Below are 22,273 nucleotides of genomic sequence, written 5' to 3'. Positions count from 1 at the left end.
GTAGGATCTCTGTCCTTAATGTGTTTTACTGTGAAATTTAAAGACAACACTACTAGTCGAACAATACTCTATACCTTATGCGGTTGTGTGAGTGCAGCCTGTTGAAATCCTTGCTTAGTATATACTAAGTTGATCTTCTGTATATGAAGGTAATTGAAAATGAAACTCAATGAAGGGCGGGATGGGAAAGGTGTGGGAGAGGGGAGGGCCATGGGAGGGAGGGAGGTGAGGGGGAGCCACAACAATACAAAAGTTGCACTTTGTAAATTCACATTTATTAAATAATAAAAAAGTATCATATCATCCTATCCCTCGATTGCATAGCTACTTAAATTTTAAATCTTTTTATATAAAAATACATATACCTTAATGACTCCAGTTCAAAAAATGATTGAAAGAGTCAGACTCTGGAAAGAAATTTCAGAAATATCTTAATTTATTTTACTTATATTTTGTTTTTATATACATGCAGCAAATACCTTAAAAATCTATGAATCACCAAATAAATTAGTTCTTTCAATAAAAAACAACAACAACAACAACAAAAAGAGTCGAGTGGTAGAGAAGAGGCTGGGGAGAGGTCAAGCAGGGTGGGGGTTAAGTGCGCCTGCACTGCCGCCATCCCATGTGGGCGCCAGTCTGAGTCCCGGCTGCTCCTCTTCCAGGCCAGCTCTCTGCTGTGGCCTTGGAAAGCAGTGGAGGATGGCCCAAGTGCTTGGGTGTCACTCCCTTGCCCGCAAAGGAACGACGCTGCTCGCAGCTTATCGGTCTTCAGTAGACTTTTATTGAGAAAATAACAGTGACAGAGAAGGAAAGGAGGAAGAGAGGAGAGTGAGAAGAAAAAGCCCCCTCCTTCCTCAACACACAGCCTATATACAAAATCTAGCCAATTACAAGCAAGCTCAAGTCCATGCACGGAACACTCCAATCAGCTGCTTGATCACGCAGTGTGCACGCGTCCTTGGGCCAATCAGATGAGGTGTCACGCAGCAGGCAGGCTCACCGCTGGTCCTCGGCGCCATCTTGTTTACGAGACAGGCTCAGTGCCTCTGGAAAGTCCCGACCATGGGAAAGCATCGCCCTAACCGAAACTAGCAACATCCGCCTTGTGATAAAGACACAGCAACAGCTATCAGACCGGCCTTGACATGGGGGCTCCATGGCTGGCCATCCCATGGAGCCCCACACTTGGGCCCCTGCACCCTCATGGGAGACCTGGAAGTGGCTCCTGGCTCCTGGCTTCAGATCCGCCCAGCTCCAGCTCCAGCTGTTGTGGCCATTTGTGGAGTGAACCAGCAGATGAAAGACCTCTCTCTCCCTCTCTTCTCTCTTTCTCTCTCCTCTCTGTAACTACCTCTCAAATAAATAAATAAAATATTTAAAAAGAAGAAGCGTCTGGCTGCATAGTGCCTGTGTAGGAGGTGATCAGTAGCTGTGGCAGTCTTCTCAAGCAACAAGGCGTGAACTGTCTTTCAACACACAAGTTCACGAAGTTGCTCCAAACTGACATTTTTGCTTCCAGTCCCTGAAGGAGCCATTGTGGGCCTGAACTTTGTTTTCCCTGATGAGCAACATCACAGACACTCTGCTACCCATGACGGCCTATGGAGCCCTCCTTCCCCTCCCCCACCCTCTCCGACACTCCTGAAGGTTGACCTGAAAGGCTGACCTTGGCCACTGTGGGTCACTGGCAGGGGAGCTGAGTGGAGGGGATGAGTAACTAATCCTGTGGCTTCCTTGTGTTGGGTTGCACCTTACGAAGGTGCAGGAGACGGCTCCACATTGTGACCCCCTCTGGGTCACCTCCTCACCTTGCTCCTTGACGCCCCTGTGGGATTCTCCCATGGTGGTCAACAGTATGCTCATATGACAAGCTCTCCAGCAACGTGGTCTACCCAGGTCTTTCTCGAGAGACAGTCTACACCTCTGCCCTGTTGGACCAGGGCATTCCCTGCGACTGTCTCCACTGGCCAAAGTTGTGGCAGTGGAGCAGTGACAGTGACAGACTGGGGCCAGAGGCCCCCACCAACTTGCTTCCTGCTCTCAGGAGCTTGAGTCTGTAAGTTGACCCTGCTGGAGAGACGGCACAGAGGGACGCGCTGTGGTTCCAGACAGGTACATAAGGAAGTCAACTTGGATATCCATCCCATCTGAGCTCTCGGATGATGTGGCACCGCGTTAAGAACTCACAAGCGAGATCCGCTCAGCTACTCAGATTCAGCATTCAGAACCACAGAAAATCAAAAATAAATTACTTTATGCCTGTTTTAAACTCTTCAAACTGCCTGGTTCTCATGCACCATCTCTTTCCTCCTGGGGCCTCACAAACCACAATCAAAAGTATCCAGCAACCAAAGTCCCACCTCTGACTTCTAACCAGGATCACAGAGCTTCTGAGTAATAGGAGTTAGAACAATCTAGAAAGCTATCAGCTTGGAGTCATCCTGCATACGTGTGTCTCTAGCCACCTGATTTAATTTTTAGGACTTATTTATTTATTTGAAAGTCAGAGTTACACAGAGAGAGGAGATGCAGATAGAGAGAGGTCTTCTATCCGCTGGTTCACTCCTCAACGGCCGGAGCTGCGCTGGTCTGAAGCCAGGAGCCAGGAGCTTCCTCTGGGTCTCCCACATGGGTGCAGGGGCCCAAGGACTTGGGCCATCTTCCACTGCCCTCCTAGGCCATAGCAGAGAGCTGGATAGGAAGTGGAGCACCCAGGACTTGAACCGGCGCCCATATGGGATGCTGGCACTTCAGGCCAGGGTGTTAACCCGCTGAGCCACAGCGTCAGTCCCTAGCCACCTGGTTTTAAACACAGGTCTTTGGTCCCTTCAAGACTTTTCTCAAGTCACTTTCATGAGTAAGAGTGTTGGGAGATGGGGCCAATGCAGCGGCGTAGTAGGTTAAAGCCCCAGTCTACAGTGCCGGCATCCCAAATGAGCACAGTTATTCCACTTCCCATCCAGCTCTCTGCTATGGCCTGGGAATGCAGTGGGAGATGGCCCAAATCCTTGGGCCCCTGCACTCATATGGGAGACCCAGAGGAAGCTCCTGGCTTCTGGTTTGGCCTCGTACAACCAGCCATTGTGGCCATTTGGGAAGTGGAACAGCAGATGGAGAACCTCTCTCCCTCTTTCTCACTGCCTCAGCCTCTCTGTAACTCTGCCTTTCAAATAAATAAATCTTTTTTAAAAAGTGTTGGGAGAGGCTATTCTCCTACACACTGAACTTTTAATTCACTCAAGAAAGTGTCAATTGTTGGGACTGGCACTGTGGCACAGTGGGTTAAGGCCCTGGCCTGTAGCACTGGCATCCCATATGGGTGCTAGTTCAAGTCTTGGCTGTTCTACTTCCAATCCAGCTCCCTGCTAATGTGCCTGGGAAAGCAATGGAAAATGGCCCAAGTCCTTGGGCCCCTGCACCCTCGTGGGAGACCTGGAAGAAGCTCCTGGCTCCTGGCTCCTGGCTTCAGATTGGCTCAGTTCCTGCTGTTGCAGACATTTAGGGAGTGAACCAGCAGATGGAAGACTCTCTGTGTCTCTACCTCGCTCTGTAACTCTGTCTTTCAAATAAATAAAATAAAATGAATCTCTTTTTTTTAAGAAAGCATCAATTGTTTTACTTTTCCGGGCTTAGCAAGTCAGTTTTTTGTAGCTTCCTCAAAGGTCCTAAGATTGAACAACACTTACATTTTATTCCTTGTCTTTCCTGGAAAGATTTTGTGGATGATGGTACCCAAAACTGAGCACAGCTTCTCTTGCAATGGTGTAGTTAGTTCTGTAAGTTAAAGGAAATAGATACAGATATAGTGTACCCAAAAGAGAAAGAAAAAGCAAAGAGGGGAGAGAGGGAAGGAAGAAAGCAGAGAGGCGAGAGAGAAATTGAGAATTTCAGTCAACTAAAAGGATGGTTTAAACAATGGTAGGCGGGGCTGGTGCTGAGGTGCACCTGGGTAAACCATAGTCTGCCACACTCTCCACTTCTGATCCAGGTCCCTGCTAATGTTCCTGGGAGGGCAGCACAGGATGGCCCAGTCCTTGGGGCCCTGAACCCAGGAGGGAGACCTAGGTGAAGCCACTGGCTCCTGGCTTCGGCCAGGCACAGCCCTGGTCATTGAGGCTAGTTAGGCAGTGAATCAGCAAATGGAAGATTCATTCATTCACTTTCACTCTCTCTCCCTCTCCCTCTCCCTCTCCCTCTCCCTCTCCCTCTCCCTCTCCCTCTCCCTCCCTCCTTCTCTCCCTCCCCCTCTCCCTGTCCCCCTTCCTCTTTCATTGTAACTCCTTCAAATAAATAAAGAAGTCTTTAAGCAAAAAAAAAAATAAACAATGGCATGAAATATAAAATCTTTGTCTCTGGACTTCGGAGTCCCATCCTTTTAACTCATCTCGGGCCTACGTTTCCCCCTGCAGTGGGAGCTCTGACTCCCCACGAGGAAGACACCTCGTGGAGCACAGAACTAGGGTGGACATCCCCTGCCCTGCACCTCAGTGGGTCCTACAGGGTCTGCCTTCCAGACAGGGCAGGGGCTGAGCCTGGCCTCTGTGTGCCGCACAAAGTCCTGAGAAGAGCTCCGTGACCTGCTACTGTGAAGAACTCCCCCAGCCAAGAAGCATAGAACATTCCGAAGGTGAGAGGGTTTGCCACTACCATCACTCACCGAGGTCACTCCTTCCCTATTCTGCCTGGAAACAAGTGCCAGAGGTGATGCAACTCAGCAAACTCTATCCAGATTCACCGCTGCGGTCCACAGAGGGGACAGGATCGTTGATGGGGGCCAAGCCACGGGGAATTACACAAGTCGTGGAACATCAAGTCCCAGCTGGACCATTGGCAGAACAAATGAGATGCAAAGAGGCATGGCCGGCACTGTGGCGCAGTGGATACAGTCACCGTCCGCGGAGCTGGCATCCCAGATGGATGCTGGTTCAAGTCCCGGCTTTACCACTTCTGATCCAGCTCTCTGCTATGGCTTGGGAAAGCAGTGGAAGATGGCCCAAGTGCTTGGAACCTGGAAGAATCTCCTGGCCCCTGACTTCAGATCAGCCCCAGCTCTGCCTGTTGTGGACATTTGGGGAGTGAACCGGTGGAAAGAAGATTCTCTCATTCTCTCTCTCTCTCATTCTGCCTTTCAAATAAATAAATAAATCTTTTTTTTAAAGAAAGAAATGAAAAGAGATGCAATGGAGCATCTAGAATTTGAGAAGAGAGCCATGGAGTGCATATCTCTTCCAGTGGAAGGACTATTAGAGAGAGGATAAAAAAAAGAATGTGGTAGAATAAGAGGATTCAGGTTTGGGGCCAGCATAGGAGGTAAAGCCACTGACTGCAGTGCCAGCATACCATGTGGGTGCTGGTTCGAGACCAGGCTGCTCCTCTTCCAATCCAGCTCTCTGCTATGCCTGGGAAAGCAGTAGAAGATGGCTCAAGCTCTTGGACCCCTGCACCCACATGGGAGACCCAGAAGAAGCTCCTGGCTCCTGGCTTCAGATTGGCACAGCTCCGGCTGTTACAGCCAATTGGGGAGTGAACCATCGATGAAATACCTCTCTCTTTCTTTCTCTCTGCCTCTGCTTCTCTCTCTGTGAACTCTCACTTTCAAGTAAAATAGATAATAAATCTAAAAAAAAAAAAAAAGAGTACATATTCTGGACCTAAACTGGATAGGTTGAAATTAAAAAAAAAAAAAAAAAGAGGATTCAGGTTTGAACCAAGTGAAACCTCAGAAGTGGGACACTGTCCCTACTCCTCAGGTAAAGCTCTTCCAAACCCAGAGTCCTGCCACCCAGCGTCCTCACTAAGCTCACTGCACACGTGTTGGTGACCCAGGCGCCACTGTAAGTGCAGTGAAGGAAGCAAACCAAGGCCCTGCTCCCATTGAGCTGCCATGAGGAGCCACGAGTGGAAACTTGTGTCTGGAGATGTTCACTCCATAAAAAAAATGATAAATAATCTTTATAGAAATGAAAGTGAATTGTGGATTGTCAGGGGTAGTGTTCTGTAATGCTCATTAGAACACCCCAGCCCCTCCCCCACCCCGGGACGTGGGAATGAAGGAGGAAAATGAGTCCCGTGGACAAGCAGAACATTCCAGGCCAAGGCCTTGAACGGGACTGCAGTGAACGCTCAGGGCATAGCCGGGGGAGTGGGTGGGAGTGCGCACTGAAGTCGGAGAGAAAGTACTTCAGACTTTACCAAGAGGATGAAGTAGGGCTAACGCAGGAAACGCTTGTTCACGGCCCCAGACTAGGCCCCTGGTGCCACCCTGTCATCTGCAGATGCCGTGGAATATGAGGGGATGGAAAGGGTGTCTGGTTTATCACTGACCCTAGTCAGGAACGAAAATGAAACGCGCAAAAGGATGCTGGCAGGGGACCAACGAGGTCATCCTGCTCCTTGGGGTTCACACCAACAGGACCAAGCACAGACGCAGAAGGGAGTTAGGGGGCTGGTCTGGCTGCGTCCGTGCAGAACTGGGGCTCTGGCCCACCCACAGGGATTTCACATGCACCTGCTCCAGCTCATCCAACGGCCTTCAAATCCAGCCGTTCCCTGGGCCCTTTCCTGGAGTCCTGCTGAGAGATGGTTTTGGGGACCAGTGACGTCAGTGGAAAGACTCTAAGATCCTGACGGGTTCTATAAGAGGAACCTGAAAGCTACTCATTTATGAGCTAATTCATTTTATCATAGCCCCGTCCTGTTCTAGAAGTTACCTCTGGAACAGTTGACTGTTGGGTTATGGGACACTCTTCAGCAGGTGTCACAAGGGGGAAGGCAGCGGTCACAAACTGTCACAGCTTGGAGGAGGTCATCACAGGCCAACTGGATTCTGTCCCATCCAGGAGCTGGACTGGGCCTCCCCCACCAGGCTAAGGCAGCCTCCCTGCTTCTCCTCCCCGCTGTACACCCTGTGTTCTGGGCCCGCCTCCAGCATCCTGGGCTGAGTTCCCTTGGCCACAGAAGCGCTGGGCAACCACAACAGACAGTTCAGCAAGTCAGGTGCTGTCCCCAGGGTGGGAGTCTGCAGGCCGGGCTCGGGAAGGGCAGGCAGAGCACCAGGACCCAGCTCCTGGCCTCCCCCCTCCCCCCGCCAGGCCAGGGGCTCCGCTTCTTGCTCTTGTCTATCTTTTCCATCCACTGCCTGTAGGTGAACTACACCCCTTCCCTAATTCGATTTCTCAAAAGCCCTTTTCCTCCTCCCTTAAAGCAAAGAGAATCAGAAGCTCCGGCCATCACAGCTGGTGTCCCTCACAGGGAGCTCCAGGGGCCTTTGTGGGAGTCAGAGGCTGGGCATCAAGCCTCCCCCTGCAGGGACAGTCCTTGCGTCCCCTGGGAAGTGGGCACTTCCAGGACCTTGTGGCACAGGAAGGTCACAGATGGAGAAGAAAGAAAAAGTCAAGCGCCTCTGTGCCCTCAAGGGCAGCCCCTGGTGATCCATTACGGCCAAATCTGTGCATTATCCTGACAGTGGGCGCGAGGGTTCCACCAACACAGCACTTCTCCTCCTCTAAGAAGTGTCCTCCCTGGGAAAACATGGTAGCTTCTCAGTCACCCAGGCGCTTGCCATACAGCCCACCCTGGGGAGAAGCAATCCCACTCCTGGACACATGTGCGAAAACCTGTGAATGTTCACAATGGTTTATTCTCGATTGTCAAGAGCTGGAAACAGCCTACACCAGCGCTGTCTACACGATTGAGGCTGTTTACCTAAACTAGTGTTTACAGTGGAAATGCAAGAATCCCTTCAGCCGGTGAAGGGACAGGCACTGCGGTACCTCCACAGGACGAACTCAGCGGCCCCTCTTACCCACAGTTCCACAATCCTCGGTCTCAGCTGCCTGCGGAACTGTGTTAACACACAGCATCACCTGACGGTTACCACAGCACAGTGACAAGTTTTGGAAGAGAGGGAGAGAGAGATGGGGCCGGCGCCTTGGTGCACTAGGTTAATCCTCCGCCTGTGGCGCTGGCATCCCATATGGGCACCGGTTCTAGTCCCGGTTGCCCCTCTTCCAGGCCAGCTCTCTGCTGTGGCCCAGAAGGGCTGTGGAGGATGGCTCAAGTGCTTGGGCCCTGCATTCTCATGGGAGACCCAGAGGAAGCTCCTGGCTCCTGGCTTCTGGCTTCGGATCAGCGCAGCTCCGGCCGTGGCGGCCATTTGGGGAGTGAAGCAACAGAAGGAAGACCTTTCTCCCTGTCTCTCTCCCTCACTGTCTGTAACTCTACCTGTCAAATAAATAAAATCTTAAAAAAGAGAAAGAGAAACCACATTCCCATGACCTTGACTCCAGTATATTGTTCCATGTGTTTTGTTTCAGTATGAGTTATTTTTGTCGATTCCCTATTGTGCCTAACTATAAACTAAACCCTGTCACTGGGGTATATGTATAGTAAGACACAAACATCGTGGAGTTCAGTGTCACCTGTGCTTTCAGATCAGGTCTCCCCGGAGTCAGGCAGGACCCCCGCGCCGCTCAGCACCGGAGAGAGATGATGCGCCCCGTGTGGCCACAAGAAGGACTCCGACGCACCAGCACCAGTGAAAGAAGCTAGAGCAGAAGGTGATGGGCAGGGCGATCTCACTCACAGGACACCCCAGAGAAGGCAAAGTCACAGGAAGAGGAGATGGCTCAGTGGGTTCCTGGGAGCTGGGGAGGGGAAACGGGTGATTCCCAAGAGGTGCTGGAGAACTGGGAGGAGGGAGGATTTGTTCCGCATCTTGACTGCGGCGCAGGCTATGTGACGATTTGCACTTGACGAAACCTGCAGAACTGTACACTACAGATAGCAACTACTACTGCTTATAAATATACACTAATTTTTACTTTTTTATTTCATATGATGGGGAGGAGAGAGAGAGAGATATTAATTTTCCATCTGATGGTTCACCCCTCAAATGCCTGGAACAGCCAGGGCTGGATCAGACTGAAGCCAGAAACCCAACACTCTGTCCAGGTCTCCCTCCTAGGTGGCAGGAACCCAAATCCACGAGCCGTCATCTGCTGCCTCCCACGGTGCACATTATCAAGAAGTTGGGGTGAAAGCGGAGTAGCGAGGACTGGACCTACACACGCAGAGAACGACAGTGTCCCAAGTGGTAAGGGAAGCCTCTGGCCCACTGCCAGCCCTTGCCTTAACTTCTAAGGAGAGAACAAAAGGGCACCTCCAAAAAGCCAAGCCAAAACGAAACACCTGGATCCCGTCTAAGATACCACACTGCATTTAGCACTCACAACGTTTTTAACTTTATGGTTTTGTTAGACAGCTGGGTCGTCCGTTTCCAGAGCCTGCAAATGCAAAAAAGACACACGAGTGCACCATGGCTAAGGCGCCAGCCCCGCCAGGCTCCCTTCCCGGCCTTGTTTTGTCCGTACACGGATTGTACCTAGCAGGCTGCCTCACCACCTCAAGCCGAAGACGCCAGTGAGTGTGACGCGCGCCATCATTTTCCACACAAAAGAAAAAGTGCTGGAGATGATCATGAAAACACCCTAGTTATAAGAAATATCTCAATTTCTGAGATGTTAACATGTGAAAAAATGTTTTTAGAAGGCTTTTATTTAATGAATATAAATTTTATAGGTACAGCTTCTGGAGTATAGTGGTTCTTCCCCCCATATCTATCCTCCCACTCCCACTCCCATCCCATTCTTCATTAAGATTCATTTTTAAATATACAGAAGACCAACTCTATACTAAGTAAAGATTTCAACAGTTTGCGCCCGCACAGACACAGAGTATAAAGTACTGTTTGAAGACTAGTTTTACCATTAATTCTCATGGTACAACTTATTAAGGACAGAGATCCTACATGGGGAGTAAGTACACAATGACTCCTGTTGTTGATTTAACAATTGACACTCTTATTTATGACATCAGTAATCACCTGAGGCTCTTGTCGTGAGCTGCCAAGGCTATAGGAGCCTTTTGCGTCCACAAACTCCGTCAGTAGTTAGACAGGGCCACAAGCAAACTGGAAGTTCTCTCCTCCCTTCAGAGAAAGGTACCTCCTTCTTTGATGGCAACTTCTTTGCACTGGGGTCTCACAGAGATCTTTCATGTAGGTCAAAAAATGTGTGTCTTAAAAATCAATGATACACTAAGGATTTTACACACTCTACTTCCTATCGATTTGTCCCATTACAGAGTCAAGTCCATGAGGACAGGGCCTTTGCTTTTGTTCCACGGTGCATCCTTAGTGCCTAGCAGATAGCAGATACCCAAAAATAGTTGTTGGACAAATGAACAGCCTGGAACCAGCTGATATGCACTGAGCAGCTGTGTCAGGCACAGGCCAAAGCGCGATACTTGCACTAACTCTCCGAATTTCACTTGGTATTCTTATCAGAATGGGAATGTATCTTAATTAGCAATAACTCAGATAGCAACACTTCTCAATATGCAGCCTAACCAGAACATAAAGTTAGGCAACTGAAAGGAGAAGAAAAAACCTATTCAAGTATCATCTTTAGCAACAAAACGAGATTTTTTTTCCAATAATAATTTCATTTATAAACATATTCAGCACCTGCGAACACCCAGGCAGAGGAAGTTCAAGGAACTTGCCCAAGGTCCCACAGCTAAAGGCAGAGTCAACACTTAGGCCCAGGCAGGGGCCATACGCATACCAGCACCTGTATTCCTAACCAACAGGCTCCCCTGCCCCACAGCCACTAAAGCTCCCTGTCCAGTGCTGATGGGACTTAAGTGGTATTGAAGAGATCAATAAAGCAACAAAACTCATTAACTTTTGTGACCTGATGAACATCGACAATCTGATGGAAGGCAGAGCCAACCTGCTCTGGTTAACTTTTGCTTTACTGGCTTCCACTGGATGCCCTTAAAGTGACAATCCCTGTACTAGGTGCTGGGGATAAAGAGACAAGACACAGGCGCTCCTGATGCAGAATAAAGAAGCTGGTGATGCAGGATTGTCACCAAAGATGTCTCTGGAGGGTTCTGGATGAGCCCAGAGGAATACAGGGACATTGTCAGTCCTTGGTCTGAAACTTGGAGGAGTCACCATTTGCCAAATTGACAAGCAAAGGCCAGCTGGACTTTCTGCCTGGTTGACCCGAGACTGGGTGCATTCGCTCCCCTCTCTTTACAAGGTGTTTCAGGCTCCCAGAACAAGACACCAGCTCTAGCTCCCTCTCTTCGCCAGAGCAAATATTGAGAAATGTCCACTCAGTGACTTCAGTATTGCACCTTGTTGCGTTTGACACAGGGAAGAATCTATTCACCCCCAACTCTCCCTCTTCTGCGCTTCCACTTCTCATCCTCTCCTCCCAAAATGAGAATCAGGTGCCTGAGGCAAGGCTAAGTCCTGGTAAATGAAGGGGAAAGAACCCGGGGCCACCTGGGATGCTGGGAGTGCGGAAAGAGCGGAAAAAGAGCAGTGGAAGATGGGACCTGCAGGATTCCTGCACACGGGGATAGCAAGAGAAAGCTGCCTGACGCCAGCGCAGTAATCAATAACAGGAACATGGCTGCCAGGTGTTCCGGGGCCTCCCACGATCCCCTGTCCTCTTTCTTTAAGAAAAATATAAATGCTAAATAACAGTTCACACACGCACACACACACACACTCATCAGTGTTTTCTCACAGTTTATGTGTGGTTAACTTAGCAAAGCAACCAATAAATCTGCTCACAAAAGATACAGATTTTGCTACTCTATTGATTTCTCAACTACCTCGAGGCCCTGACATGAAAATTATTAACCATAACGCTTATGGGGCCTTGTAAATATTTGGTCAACATGTCACTGGCTTGTGCTTTTGCCAAAGTGTGGGCTCTAGGGAAGCAAAAGTCTGTTTCTTTTCATGTTTCTGTACTTCTGAGGGCAGGGGTCATATTTGTTTGACTCGTTTAATACAGTGTGAAACAGTCCCCGGCACAAGGGAGTCCCTAATTCCAATTTAATTAAGAAGTGGATGTTCATTTTCGCGAGGGATTTAAAATACAAACACATTCACACAATGTGATTTTTTAAAATCAGAAAACAAGTATATAGTAATACTGTAATACTGATTTACAAGTGCCAAATAGGCTGGAATGTACATCCTCACTGATGAAAATGACAAATTGGGCAAGCTCACATATTTTGGCTTATTAATATGGAAGGACAAATCTTAATGGGAGACCGTGACTTGGACCCAACGTGGGCAGATAAGAAGCAAGTTCTAGCACAACAGTGAGCCCCAACATACATTCACCCTTCAAACCTACTTATTCCCCAGGATTCCCTTAGGCAATGGTGGCAGGGTCTCTCCTAAGTTGCAGTCAAGGTGTCATCTGAGACTGGAGGATCCAGTTGTAAGATGGTTTACTCACGGGACAACGACACAAAGTTTCCATTCCTTGACTGCTCCCAGAAGATCCAACTGTGCCTCACCACGTCTATCACAATGTTTCTTTCTCTAAAATAAACAGATTTTTAAAATGGTTATGCTTTCCCTAACCTGTGCAAAACATGGGAAATTCAAGTCATAAAGTGATATGAGAGAAAATAAAAATGATAACTAATACCTACGTAGAACTCAGAAGCCGGTCCCAACCCTAGGTGTTCTCCTTGTGTTAAGTACTTCCTGCAATTAGTTCTATTTTCATGCTCATTCTCAGTGGAGGAAAACTTTTCATCTCACCGGAGGAACTTGAGATTAAATATCTTGCCCAAGTCCACAAATCTATCAGGTAGCAGGTTTGCTATTCAAACCCGGATAGCTCCACAGATCTTTCAACCACAAATACATGACCAGAAGAAGCCCTTTAAGATTTGTGGTCACTTTTATCTTCATCATGAGCCGTTTGACCTGGGTGCTTAGTAAGTGTTACTAGCTTTCAGACTTCTTAAAAGTCACAGCGAGGGGCTGGCGCTGTGGCATAGTAGGTTAACTGAATACAAAATAACAGTATTGCCTTTAAAAGCAGAATTAGTCCGCTCCTTTATTGTATACATGTGTTCTGAGCACAACACACCAGGCACGGCCACGGCCATGGCCATGAAAACACAGAGTCCCCCCACCCCCCATCTGTGGCGCTTCCGCTTGCCCCTCTGTGCCCAAGTTCACTTTGAGAACATGTGGGGAGCACAGATATTGCAGTCTTCTGGGGGTACCGTGTGCCCCCAAAGAAGGGAACCCTGTTGGATGGAGAGCTTGTTGGTGGGGGGCACCGCCCTTTGCCCGCGTTCCGTGTCACAGAAGTCGGATCTCAGAGTCGGAGCTGCGCCCTCCCTGGTCCAAGCCTGCCTCTTGCACCTGCCAAGTCAGCAATCACCAGCCGCAGGGAACTGCTGGACACGGTGCAGCTGCCAACAGGGCAGGGCGGACAGCTGACGTCCGAGCGGACGACACCGCACCTGCCCACGCCGATGGCACTTCGCAGGTGCTGGTGCCTCGCAGCGTGGTGAGCTCACTCTGAGTCAGCTTTCCAGGCTGGTGCCGGCTGTTTACCGGAATGAAAGGGCTGGGAGAACCTGTTTTGTGTGGTGGTGCCAGTTTCATGGCTGACCGCTTAAGCTTGGAGAACAGCTGGCTTCCTGCGGTGCCCCCTGGTGGACTCTGCCGCTGGATGCAATGATGGAAAATGCCACGCTGTTAACTATGGGAGACAAATAGTACACAGGACTTGGGCTTGTCACAGCTGTCTCTCAGACGCAGGCCACTGGAGAAAACAAAGTGATGAGACACATGGAGACCCAGAAGAGCCATCATCTCGGGTCCAGGAATCCCACTCCTGGGAATTTATCTAAAGAATGAATTTAGTGAGAGGAAACAGCATCTGTGAGGGCAAGGCACTTAAGGTGCCACTTGAGACAGCTGCATCCCATATCAGAGTGCCAGGGTTCAAGTCCCAGCTCCACTCCTGATTCTAGCTTCCTGCGGACGCACATCCTGGGAAGGAGCAGGGGAGGCTCAGGTGCTCGGGTCCCTGCCGCCCAGGTGGGAGACCTGCATTGAGCTCCAGGCTTGTGGAGCCGCCTTGTGGAATCCTTCTGCCCCTGCCCTGGCAGTTGCAGGTATTTGGGGAATAATACAGCAGCTAATGAAAGCGCTCTCTCTCTCTCTCTCTCTCTCTCTCTCTCTCTCTTCCTTTCAAGTAAAATGAAAATAAATATATTTAAATGAAAAAGAAAAGGTCAATCAAGGCACGGCAGCTTCTACCTTGGTCTCTGGATTGCTCGACTCTAGGAAAATCAACAATCATGCAGTGACGATGCTGCGGCAGCCCTGCCACGAAGCCCACCAGCCCGGACCTGAGCCTCCCGCCAGCACGCAGCCCTCCACAGCAGTGAGCCCCCCTTGGGGCAGATCCTCAAGCCCCAACAAAGCCCAGAGGATGGCAGCCCCTGCTGGAGCCTCGAGGGACTGTGTCCCTGTTTTGTAAACAAGGACACTGGGGCACAGAGGGGTTGGGTAACTACCTAGGACGTGATGCTCAGGAAACAGCAAAATCATCAACTCCAGGCGTTCCTTCCCACCGGCGAGAGAGAACTATGGTCAGCCAGAAGGCACTGGGTGAGGAGATGCTAACAAAGGAAGAGGGGGCCTGTGGCTCTGGGATGTGCCAGCCTGAGCCTGTACTGCCCCCTGCTGGCCAGCTCTGCGCACACGCAGCACCACCACCCTGCAGGCTTCCTGTCCCTCCCAGAGCCGCTGCCCCGGAACTGGTAGGAAGTTGGATTCTGCTACACCTGAGCCTGGAAGCTGACACAGACACGGGAAGGAGGTCGGATCACACAGCCAGGACGCGAGGATGTCTCCTCGGTCCGCGTGCCTTCTAGAGCACGGCCCAGTGAACCCACTCAAAGCAGTAAATTGGGAGAATAAACTCTGCCCCAAATGCCAGAGAATGGACCCAAACCAATAGGATGGCCACTGTTTGTAAAAAGGAAACTTAGGAAAGTATTTGAATTGTCTCTTTTCTTTAAAATGCATTTATTTGCGATGCAGAGACACAGAGAGACAGCTCCTACCCACTGCATTGCCCCTCTAATGACTACAATGGCTGGGGCTGTGCCATGCCACAGCTGGAACCTGGGAACCCAATGCAGGTGCCCCCCAGGGGTGGCAGGAACCACTTACTGGGCCATCACCATCCCAGTGTGCAGAACAGCAGGAAGCCGGAGAAAGCAGTGGAGTCAGGGATGGAGCTCACGCACTCCAATGCAGGATGCAGGGGTGGGTGTTTTAACTACTGGGCTAAATGCCAGCCCTGGATTTTATTCTTACAGGAGTCTCTCCTTTAGGATGGGACTCACCGGTTCTCAAACAGGGTGCCTCAGGGAACTAGCATCCCGAAGCCCAGACTCCCTCCCAAACCTGCTTACCCAGAAGCAGCCTGGACACCGCTTGTCAGAGCAAGCCTCAGCGACACCTTCCGGAGCCCAGAACTCTCATGCCACTTCACATCCGCCCTCTGCCTCGGAGCACAGCCTGCACCTTGCGACTAGTGCTGCGGGGGAAGCCACAGGTGTGCAGAGCGCTCTACCCCAGGCTGTCCGCCTCTGCCTCCCGCTGCCTCCCAGCTGTGGTGCGGCTCTGTACGCTGGAGATCACGGATAGCAATGCTGAAGAAACGCTCCTCCCAGACAGGCACACCGTCTGCCAGCCACACCGAACTGCTCTGCCTTTCCCTCACCAGAAAAAGTCTCTTTCGCCCCCGCTCTGTGCACTGGCGTCAAGATCTCCGATCAATGGCCTCTTTTTGCACCTGTTGTAGCAGCTGCCTGATTCCCACGACGGCTGAGCGCATGGTCAGATTACATCCAAACAAGAGCTTCTCTTCTAGAAAGTTGTCTTCCTCAGACCCATGGCAAGGACTCTCCTCCTCCCTACTCTTCAACCCTCCACTGCTTCTGCTCTGGGCTCTGGTCCAGGTTTGCTCAGAAGAGCTGCAGCCCCCATGCACAAGGTCCCACTGCAGGCCCGGGAAGAACAGAGGGATGAACAAAGGATGTGGGATCTGGGGAGCGGGCGCTTGGCCTGGCAGGCAGCACACCTGTGCCCCTCATCAGAATACCCGAGTCCCACGCCTGCCTCTAGCTCCTGACTCCAGTTTCCTGGAAACAGAGACTCGGGCCGGCACTGCTGATGGTTCGCGTGGTGGGAAAGACACTATCCGAATGGATATGTTCAGAATGTTGAGACAACAGATCAAATGCGTCTTTTGAACCCAAACCACAGCAACTCAGAGACGGAGGGGCCGATTCGAGCCGGGGGAGAGGGGGCTATCCTGTCCTCCTTGGTTGAGTGACAAATCACTCCCGAGCTCACGGATTCGGTGGGTCAGGAATTCAGAAAGGGCGCAGCTTGTCTAAATGGTGACATCCAGGGTCTGAGCACAGAGACCAAAGCCAAGGGATGACGCGGCAGCTGGAGCCTGAACCGTTCAGGACTTCTGTAAGATCTGCCCCAGTGCTGGCTGCTGCTGAGAGCTCAGCTGGGGCTGGGGGCCAGCACCGGCATGTGGCGCCTGAACCCCGCCTGGGTTCCTCACATCCCTGCGGCTGGGGCCCGGGCGGGTGCTGCATTACTACTACAACTGTCAGAAGTCACTCAGTGCATTCCAGTGGGTTCCATCTGGGGCCAACCTGATGGTCCGGTGACCCGTGCAGTCCCACATCAGAGTGCCTGCTTTGAGTCCCAGCGACTCCACTCCCGGTCCAGCTTCCTGCTGATGGACAACCCGAGGGCAGCAGTGAGGGCTCAGGCACCTGGGTCCCTGCCACCCAAGATCCAAGTTGAATTCCAGGCTCTTGGTTTTTGCCTGCCTGGCCTAGCCCTGTCTATTGAGGGCTTTTGGAAAGTGAACTGGTGGGTGGAAGATCTTTCTCTCTCTGCTTCTCCATCTTTCAAACAAAATGAAAATAAATCAATAAAATATTCTTAAAAATAATAAAAAGAGTCCTTTATTTGGTTTCAAACTCTACTGTCACCATCTTGAAATTCTTCGTATGTGAACAAAGCACTGTGCATCTTTGTTTTGCCCTGGGCCCCCTGGTGATGGTGTTTGTCTGGACAGTCACCGAGGCCCACCCAGGGAGGAGACTCGGGCTCCCCTCCGGATGGGGCAGCAGCGAGGTTTTGGAAGAGGAAGTGGAGACCAGCCAGCACCTGCAGCCTCCCGGTGTGTCCAGAAGCAGGGAGCTGACGCCAAGGAAGACGACATGGAGCCATAGGGCACCAGGTAACCAAGGTCTCTTACCCCCTCGTCTTTCCTACTCCTCCCTTTGCATTCTGTCAGCACGAAACTGGGCGGATGTCACAGCCTCACAGCAGAAGAGAGTTCACCTTTGCGTCTCACCCATGCCTGATCTGGACGAGACTTCGGATGTGGAGTTGGTGCTGGAAGAAGTATGCGCTTGGGGAGCTAGCGGGATGGAACGGCTGTGTTTTGCTCGGGAGAACATGAATTTTGAGGGGGCGGGGGTGCAGGGCTTTGGTCTCAATGCTGATGTCTCCAAAATTCACATGCTGGAACCTAACAGCCAAAGTGACAGCGGTAAGATGTGCAGCCTTTGGGGGAAGTGGCTCCGTCGTGAGGGCTTAGTCATGGGGCAATTGGTGATTTTGCAAAGGAGGTTGCAGGGAGCTGCCTTGTTCACTCCTCCACGTGAGAATACGTAGACAGCAGTATCCACTGGGATCAGCGCCCTTCTACACCTAAATCTGCTGCCAGTTCCATGATCTTGAACTTCCCAGCCAGAATTGTGAGAATTAAAGTTCTGTTCATTATTGTGACTTCAAAATCACCCAGCTTAGGGTGTTATCACAATAGCCCAAGTGGACCAGGACAAGCTACATCCCTCATCCTTACCCACAGCAGACCTCGGCTGGTGACGGAGTGCCTCTACTTGTAGACCAGTTCCGTGGCGCGATTTGTGTTCTGGGGCTCCCCCGTGGGACCAGGCTTCCACAGCTGAGAAGCCTGGAGATCAGCTGCCTTCAGACATGGGTTGATCCAGCGGTTCTGGGTGCCACTAAGGCTTCAGTGCCACTGCCTGTGGTTCTCACAGCCCTGACACCCTCTGTGTGCCAGCTCCTCTCTCAGACAGCTGTGGGTGATGTCAAAGAACAGGTGTGGGTGGGAGGGAGACATCGATGAGGAGGAGTCGGCTCACCACAGCCAACGAGAGCCAGTTGCCACCTTCTCAGGAGTTTTGCGTGAGCTGGCTGTTAAACCATGGGTTCTTGAAATGGACACAGAGCATTTACATGATGGAAGCCAGTGAACTGCTGAAGGGGCCAGGAGGCCAGTTCTGGACACTACCAAAGCAGAGTCCACACTGAATGGAAGCCAAAGTCCTTTCCCAGAACAGCAACCTGGATCTAGCCACAGCTCTTCCTCCTCCTGGCTGCCTCCAGCCCTCACCTGATTCTTTCCGTAGCTTCCAAGCTCCCCTCTGGATTTCTGGATTTTTTTTTTTTTTTTTGAAAGGCAGAGTTAGTGAGAGAGAGAGACAGAGAGACAGGTCTTCCTTCCGTTGGTTCACCCCCAAATTGTCACCCCCAAAATGGCTGCTACAGGTGGTATGCTGCGCTGATCCGAAGCCAGGAGCCAGGTGCTTCCTCCTGGTCTCCCATGGGGTGCAGGGCCCAAGGACTTGGGCCATCCTCCACTGCCCTCCTGGGCCACAGCAGAGAGCTGGCCTGGAAGAGGGGCAACCGGGACAGAACTGGCACCCCAAGCGGGACTAGAACCCAGTGTGCCGGCGCCGCAGGTGGAGAATTAGCCCAGTGAACCATGGTGCCAGCCCCTCTGGATTCTATCTTGGTCATCTGAGGATCCGCCTCCTCACAGAAGCCACAGCGATCTCTTAGAAGCAGAAACCACTCGCTTGCTCAAACCCTTCGATCGTCTCCCATTGCTCTTAGAGTTAAAATGTGGAGTGTCCACCAGGGAGGCCCCCATCCCTCTGGCTGCCCCGCTGCCCCAGCCTCTCCCGCGCCCAGACTCCACCCGCAGCCACCTCGCCCGGCTCCCGTGTTACTCACTGCTCTTCCCAGAACGCTTCCTCAGCCGTTCCCCAGGCTTCCTCCTTGTCGTTCACACTCAGTTCAAAGGTCACCCTGCTGGAGCTACATACAGAAATGTGTTCTCCCCATCAGAGGTCACGCAGTCTCCTGTACTTGCTGGTAACCTGCTGCCCCTCCTACCCACATGCTAGAACAAAGCACCACCCAAGCAGAGCTCATCACTGTACCAACAGCTCCTGCTAAAGTGCTTTTCATATATTTGTTAAAGAATTTGGGGCCAGCGCTGTGGCTTAGTAGGCTAAGCCTCCACCTGCAGTGCCGGCATCCCACATAGGCGCCAGTTCAACTCCTGGCTGCTCCACTTCCTATCCAGCTCCCGGCTGGTGGCCTGAGAAGGCAGCAGAGGGTGACCCAACTGCTTGGGCTCCTGCGCCCATGTGGGAGATCAAGAAGGAGCTCCTGGCTTTGGATCGGCCCAGCTCCAGCAGCTGTGGCCATTTGGGGAGTGAACCAGCAGATGGAAGACATCTCTCTCTCTCTCTCTCTCTCTCTCTCTCTCTGTAATTCTGCCTCTTAGGTAAACAAGTAAATCTTTTTAAAAAGAAAAAAAAAAAAGAATTCACAGCTAGCGATTTTGTGTGTTTTTAAATAACCTCACTTGGTAACAAAAAGCTGTAAATTCTGTGTGGTTCCCCACTTAAAAACAAATGTTTTTCGAGTCCAGGAATCTCGCAAAACACGAACTGTGAAACAACTGTTGCAAGGATAGCAAAAGGACGCGGATGAGAGGCCAGCGGATGGGTGGAGGACAGATGAGCCAATGCGAGATGGACAGGTGCATGGACAGATGAGTGAGCCAGCGAGCGGAGAAGCAAAACCCAAGACGCCGTGTAAGTTGGGCTGTGGCAGGTAGCAAGGTCACCAACGGGGTCCTTCAGGGCAGATGGAGCCCGGTGGGCAATGATTCCCCACCCCCACCCCCGCGCGCGCACACTCACGCCCTCCGCTCGGACCCCGGGCCGCGCGCAGGGGCGCCCCCTGTCGGCGCCCCCGCCGCGGGGGGGGAGCGCTGCCTGGACCGAACACCGCGGGGCCAGCGCGCGTGCGCCCAGGTGAGCCGCCCGCCGCCCCGCCCCCGGGCTTGGCCACCTGCCCAGGAAACTTGTGGTTGGCTGTTGCCCTCGGGTCGCTCCCGAGTGGGGACAGAGAGACAAGCCATGGAAGAGAGGTCGGGGACTCGCGGGGCCCGGCCGAGAGAGCGCGACCCAGACCGGCGCCCCCGTTCGGAACGAGACCGCCACCCGGAGCGACCGCGGGACAGACCCGGGGACCGGCGCAGGGAGCGAAACGGCGACGCGCGGAGGGCCGGGGACCGGGACAGGGGGAGGGACCGAGACCCCCACCAGGACAGACCCAGGGACGCGGGCCGTCGCGCAGGTGGACAAAGAGAGTGGGAACAGCCCCGCCAGAGCCGGGCGCGGGACGCAGCCCCGCCCCCCTGGCCCGCGCCCTGGGAAACCCCGGAGCCGCCGCCCCAGAGGAAGGAGGGCTTGGGCCGCCGCGGCCCGGACAGGTGAGCGGGGGCCGGGCCCTGCGACGCGCAGCCGGCGGCGCTGCCCCGCCCCGCCCCGCCGCCCGCCCCAGGAAATGCGGTGGCCCCCGTCGTGCGTGGCCGGGGAGGGACGTGGGGGGCTGGGAGGGGCTGCGCGGAGTCCCCACCTCGTGGCGGGGGCCCCGTCTACAAAGGGGAGACCGGCCCTGTAGGCAGTGACCGGGCCAGGGCCCGGCTGACCCGGAGGGAGGCGGAGAGGGGCCCCTCCGCGACTCTTTCCCCACCTTCTCCCAGGCCGGCGCCTCGTGTCCGGTTGTTCCCATGTCGGGCGCTTCCCGGCTTTCAGAGTCCGGTTCCCCGAGGCGGGCCTGTGCGGTCGGCCCCGGGAAGAGCTGGGGTTGCCGGAGTGGCCCGCCGGCGATCTGCGCATGTCGGTAGCAGCCCACCTCCGCCAGGCTGTCCACCCGGGAACTGGGTGCACCTGGGCGCGCACCTGTTGGCGTCCGCGGTGAGGCCGCCGCACGCTCCCCGGTGAACAAGCCGGGCGGTCCCTGCCGTGGGGAACGCGGCGAATCCCCAGGGCCCTTAGGATGCTGTGAGCCGGGTCGGGGGCGGGCAGGAGGCCACCTGGCCCCCGCACGGCCTCCTGAGGAGCTGGACTTTTTCCCCCATCTAACTGTTCATTCCATTTCCACACTACTACTGAATGTGCAGATTCTCTGCCCAGGCCTGTGGCAGAGAAAAGATGGCTACAGCCTGGTCCTGGGGTGCTGACTGGCTTCTGCCTTTTGACACCTGGCCTCTCTGGGGCGACTTGGAGGCTGAGTCCTGTGTCCACACTGTGGGAAAGTGTTTGTCTCCAGAGTTTATGTTTCATTATCTAAAACCAACTCGCAGGACAAAGGGCGTGCCCAGGTCAGGTCCCCGGGCACTCGCTGTGGCTTCTGGGACCTCGGCCGCATCCCACGGCTGCTGCGTAGCCAGGAGACTCCAGAGCCGCGGGTCCCGGTTCCCTTACAAACCTGCAGCCCGGCTCCCCCCACACCCCACCACCCCTGTGGAGCTCTTCCTTTGACCCATAGCCAGCTGGCGGGTTGAAACCAAAGAGCAAGTTATTTCTGTCTTTTCCTCCACTTAATGAGCTTGGGTGGCAGGACAGGAGCCCTGCCGCAGACCTGGAGGGGTGGGGGTGGGAGGGACATTGAGGGGGGCTGAGAGTGGGAGGGGGAGAGAGGGGAGCGGAGCAGGTGCCTCCTGGACTGCACTGCAAGTTTCAGGACCTCGAGCCTGAAGAGCTGCAAACGAGCTCTGTGTTCCAGAACGGGGAACAGAACACGGCACCCTTGCCCCTGGAAGCTTGGACAGAGCTCAGGATGGGCTGGATACAGGTAGGGGGAGGGGCAGGCTGGGGCGGAAAGTGCCCAAGGCCAGCAGAGTTAGCGAGGATCTAGAGATCTGGGCAGCTGCCCATGGTTCCTACACTGCCAACTCAGCACCTCCCAGAGTGCTGAGACACACAAGAGAAGCCAGCCCGGCACCCACCCAGGTCCTGGGACACCTCGTCACCAACGGTGACTTGCTGGTGACTTTGAAGAAGTGTGGTCCACACTGAATGGAGACCTTAGGTTCACGCAGCCTGGTCAGACAGCTCCCCAGGGGCAGTCGGAGCTGTCCCGGCTCCACTTCCCATTCCAGCTTCCTGCTGATGTACGTCCTTGTGGGCAGCAGGTCTGGGCCCC

At 53.0% G+C, this 22,273-nt stretch overlaps 1 protein-coding gene and 1 long non-coding RNA gene across 9 annotated transcripts in view; one reads left to right on the top strand and one right to left on the bottom strand.

The window, feature by feature from the left end:
* Window positions 1-2,712: 2,712 nt before the first annotated feature.
* LOC108176741 (uncharacterized) lies at window positions 2,713-21,715 on the bottom strand. Of its 7 annotated transcripts, none has more exons than XR_011384083.1 (4): window positions 20,819-21,715; window positions 14,428-19,084; window positions 12,336-12,421; window positions 2,713-3,777 (listed from the first exon to the last, which is right to left on the bottom strand). It is a non-coding gene; the product is annotated as an uncharacterized lncRNA (long non-coding RNA). The 7 variants fall into 7 exon arrangements; XR_007919972.2 differs by having other exon boundaries at window positions 12,231-12,421; window positions 15,334-19,084; XR_011384082.1 differs by having other exon boundaries at window positions 15,334-19,084.
* The window catches only part of MARVELD3 (MARVEL domain containing 3), a 25,521-nt gene continuing 23,348 nt past the window's right edge, over window positions 20,101-22,273 (top strand). Inside the window, exon 1 of one of the 2 annotated variants that reach the window (XM_051847011.2) lies at window positions 20,101-20,555. In XM_051847011.2, the coding sequence (XP_051702971.2) occupies window positions 20,200-20,555 (356 nt within the window). In that variant the 5' untranslated portion in view covers window positions 20,101-20,199. The remainder of the gene's footprint in view (window positions 20,556-22,273) is intronic. The other variant, XM_051847010.2, reaches the window with a different exon arrangement.

Source organism: Oryctolagus cuniculus, chromosome 18, assembly GCF_964237555.1.
Source record: "Oryctolagus cuniculus chromosome 18, mOryCun1.1, whole genome shotgun sequence".
NCBI lineage: Eukaryota > Metazoa > Chordata > Mammalia > Lagomorpha > Leporidae > Oryctolagus > Oryctolagus cuniculus.
This window is presented reverse-complemented; position numbering and strand designations above follow the sequence as displayed.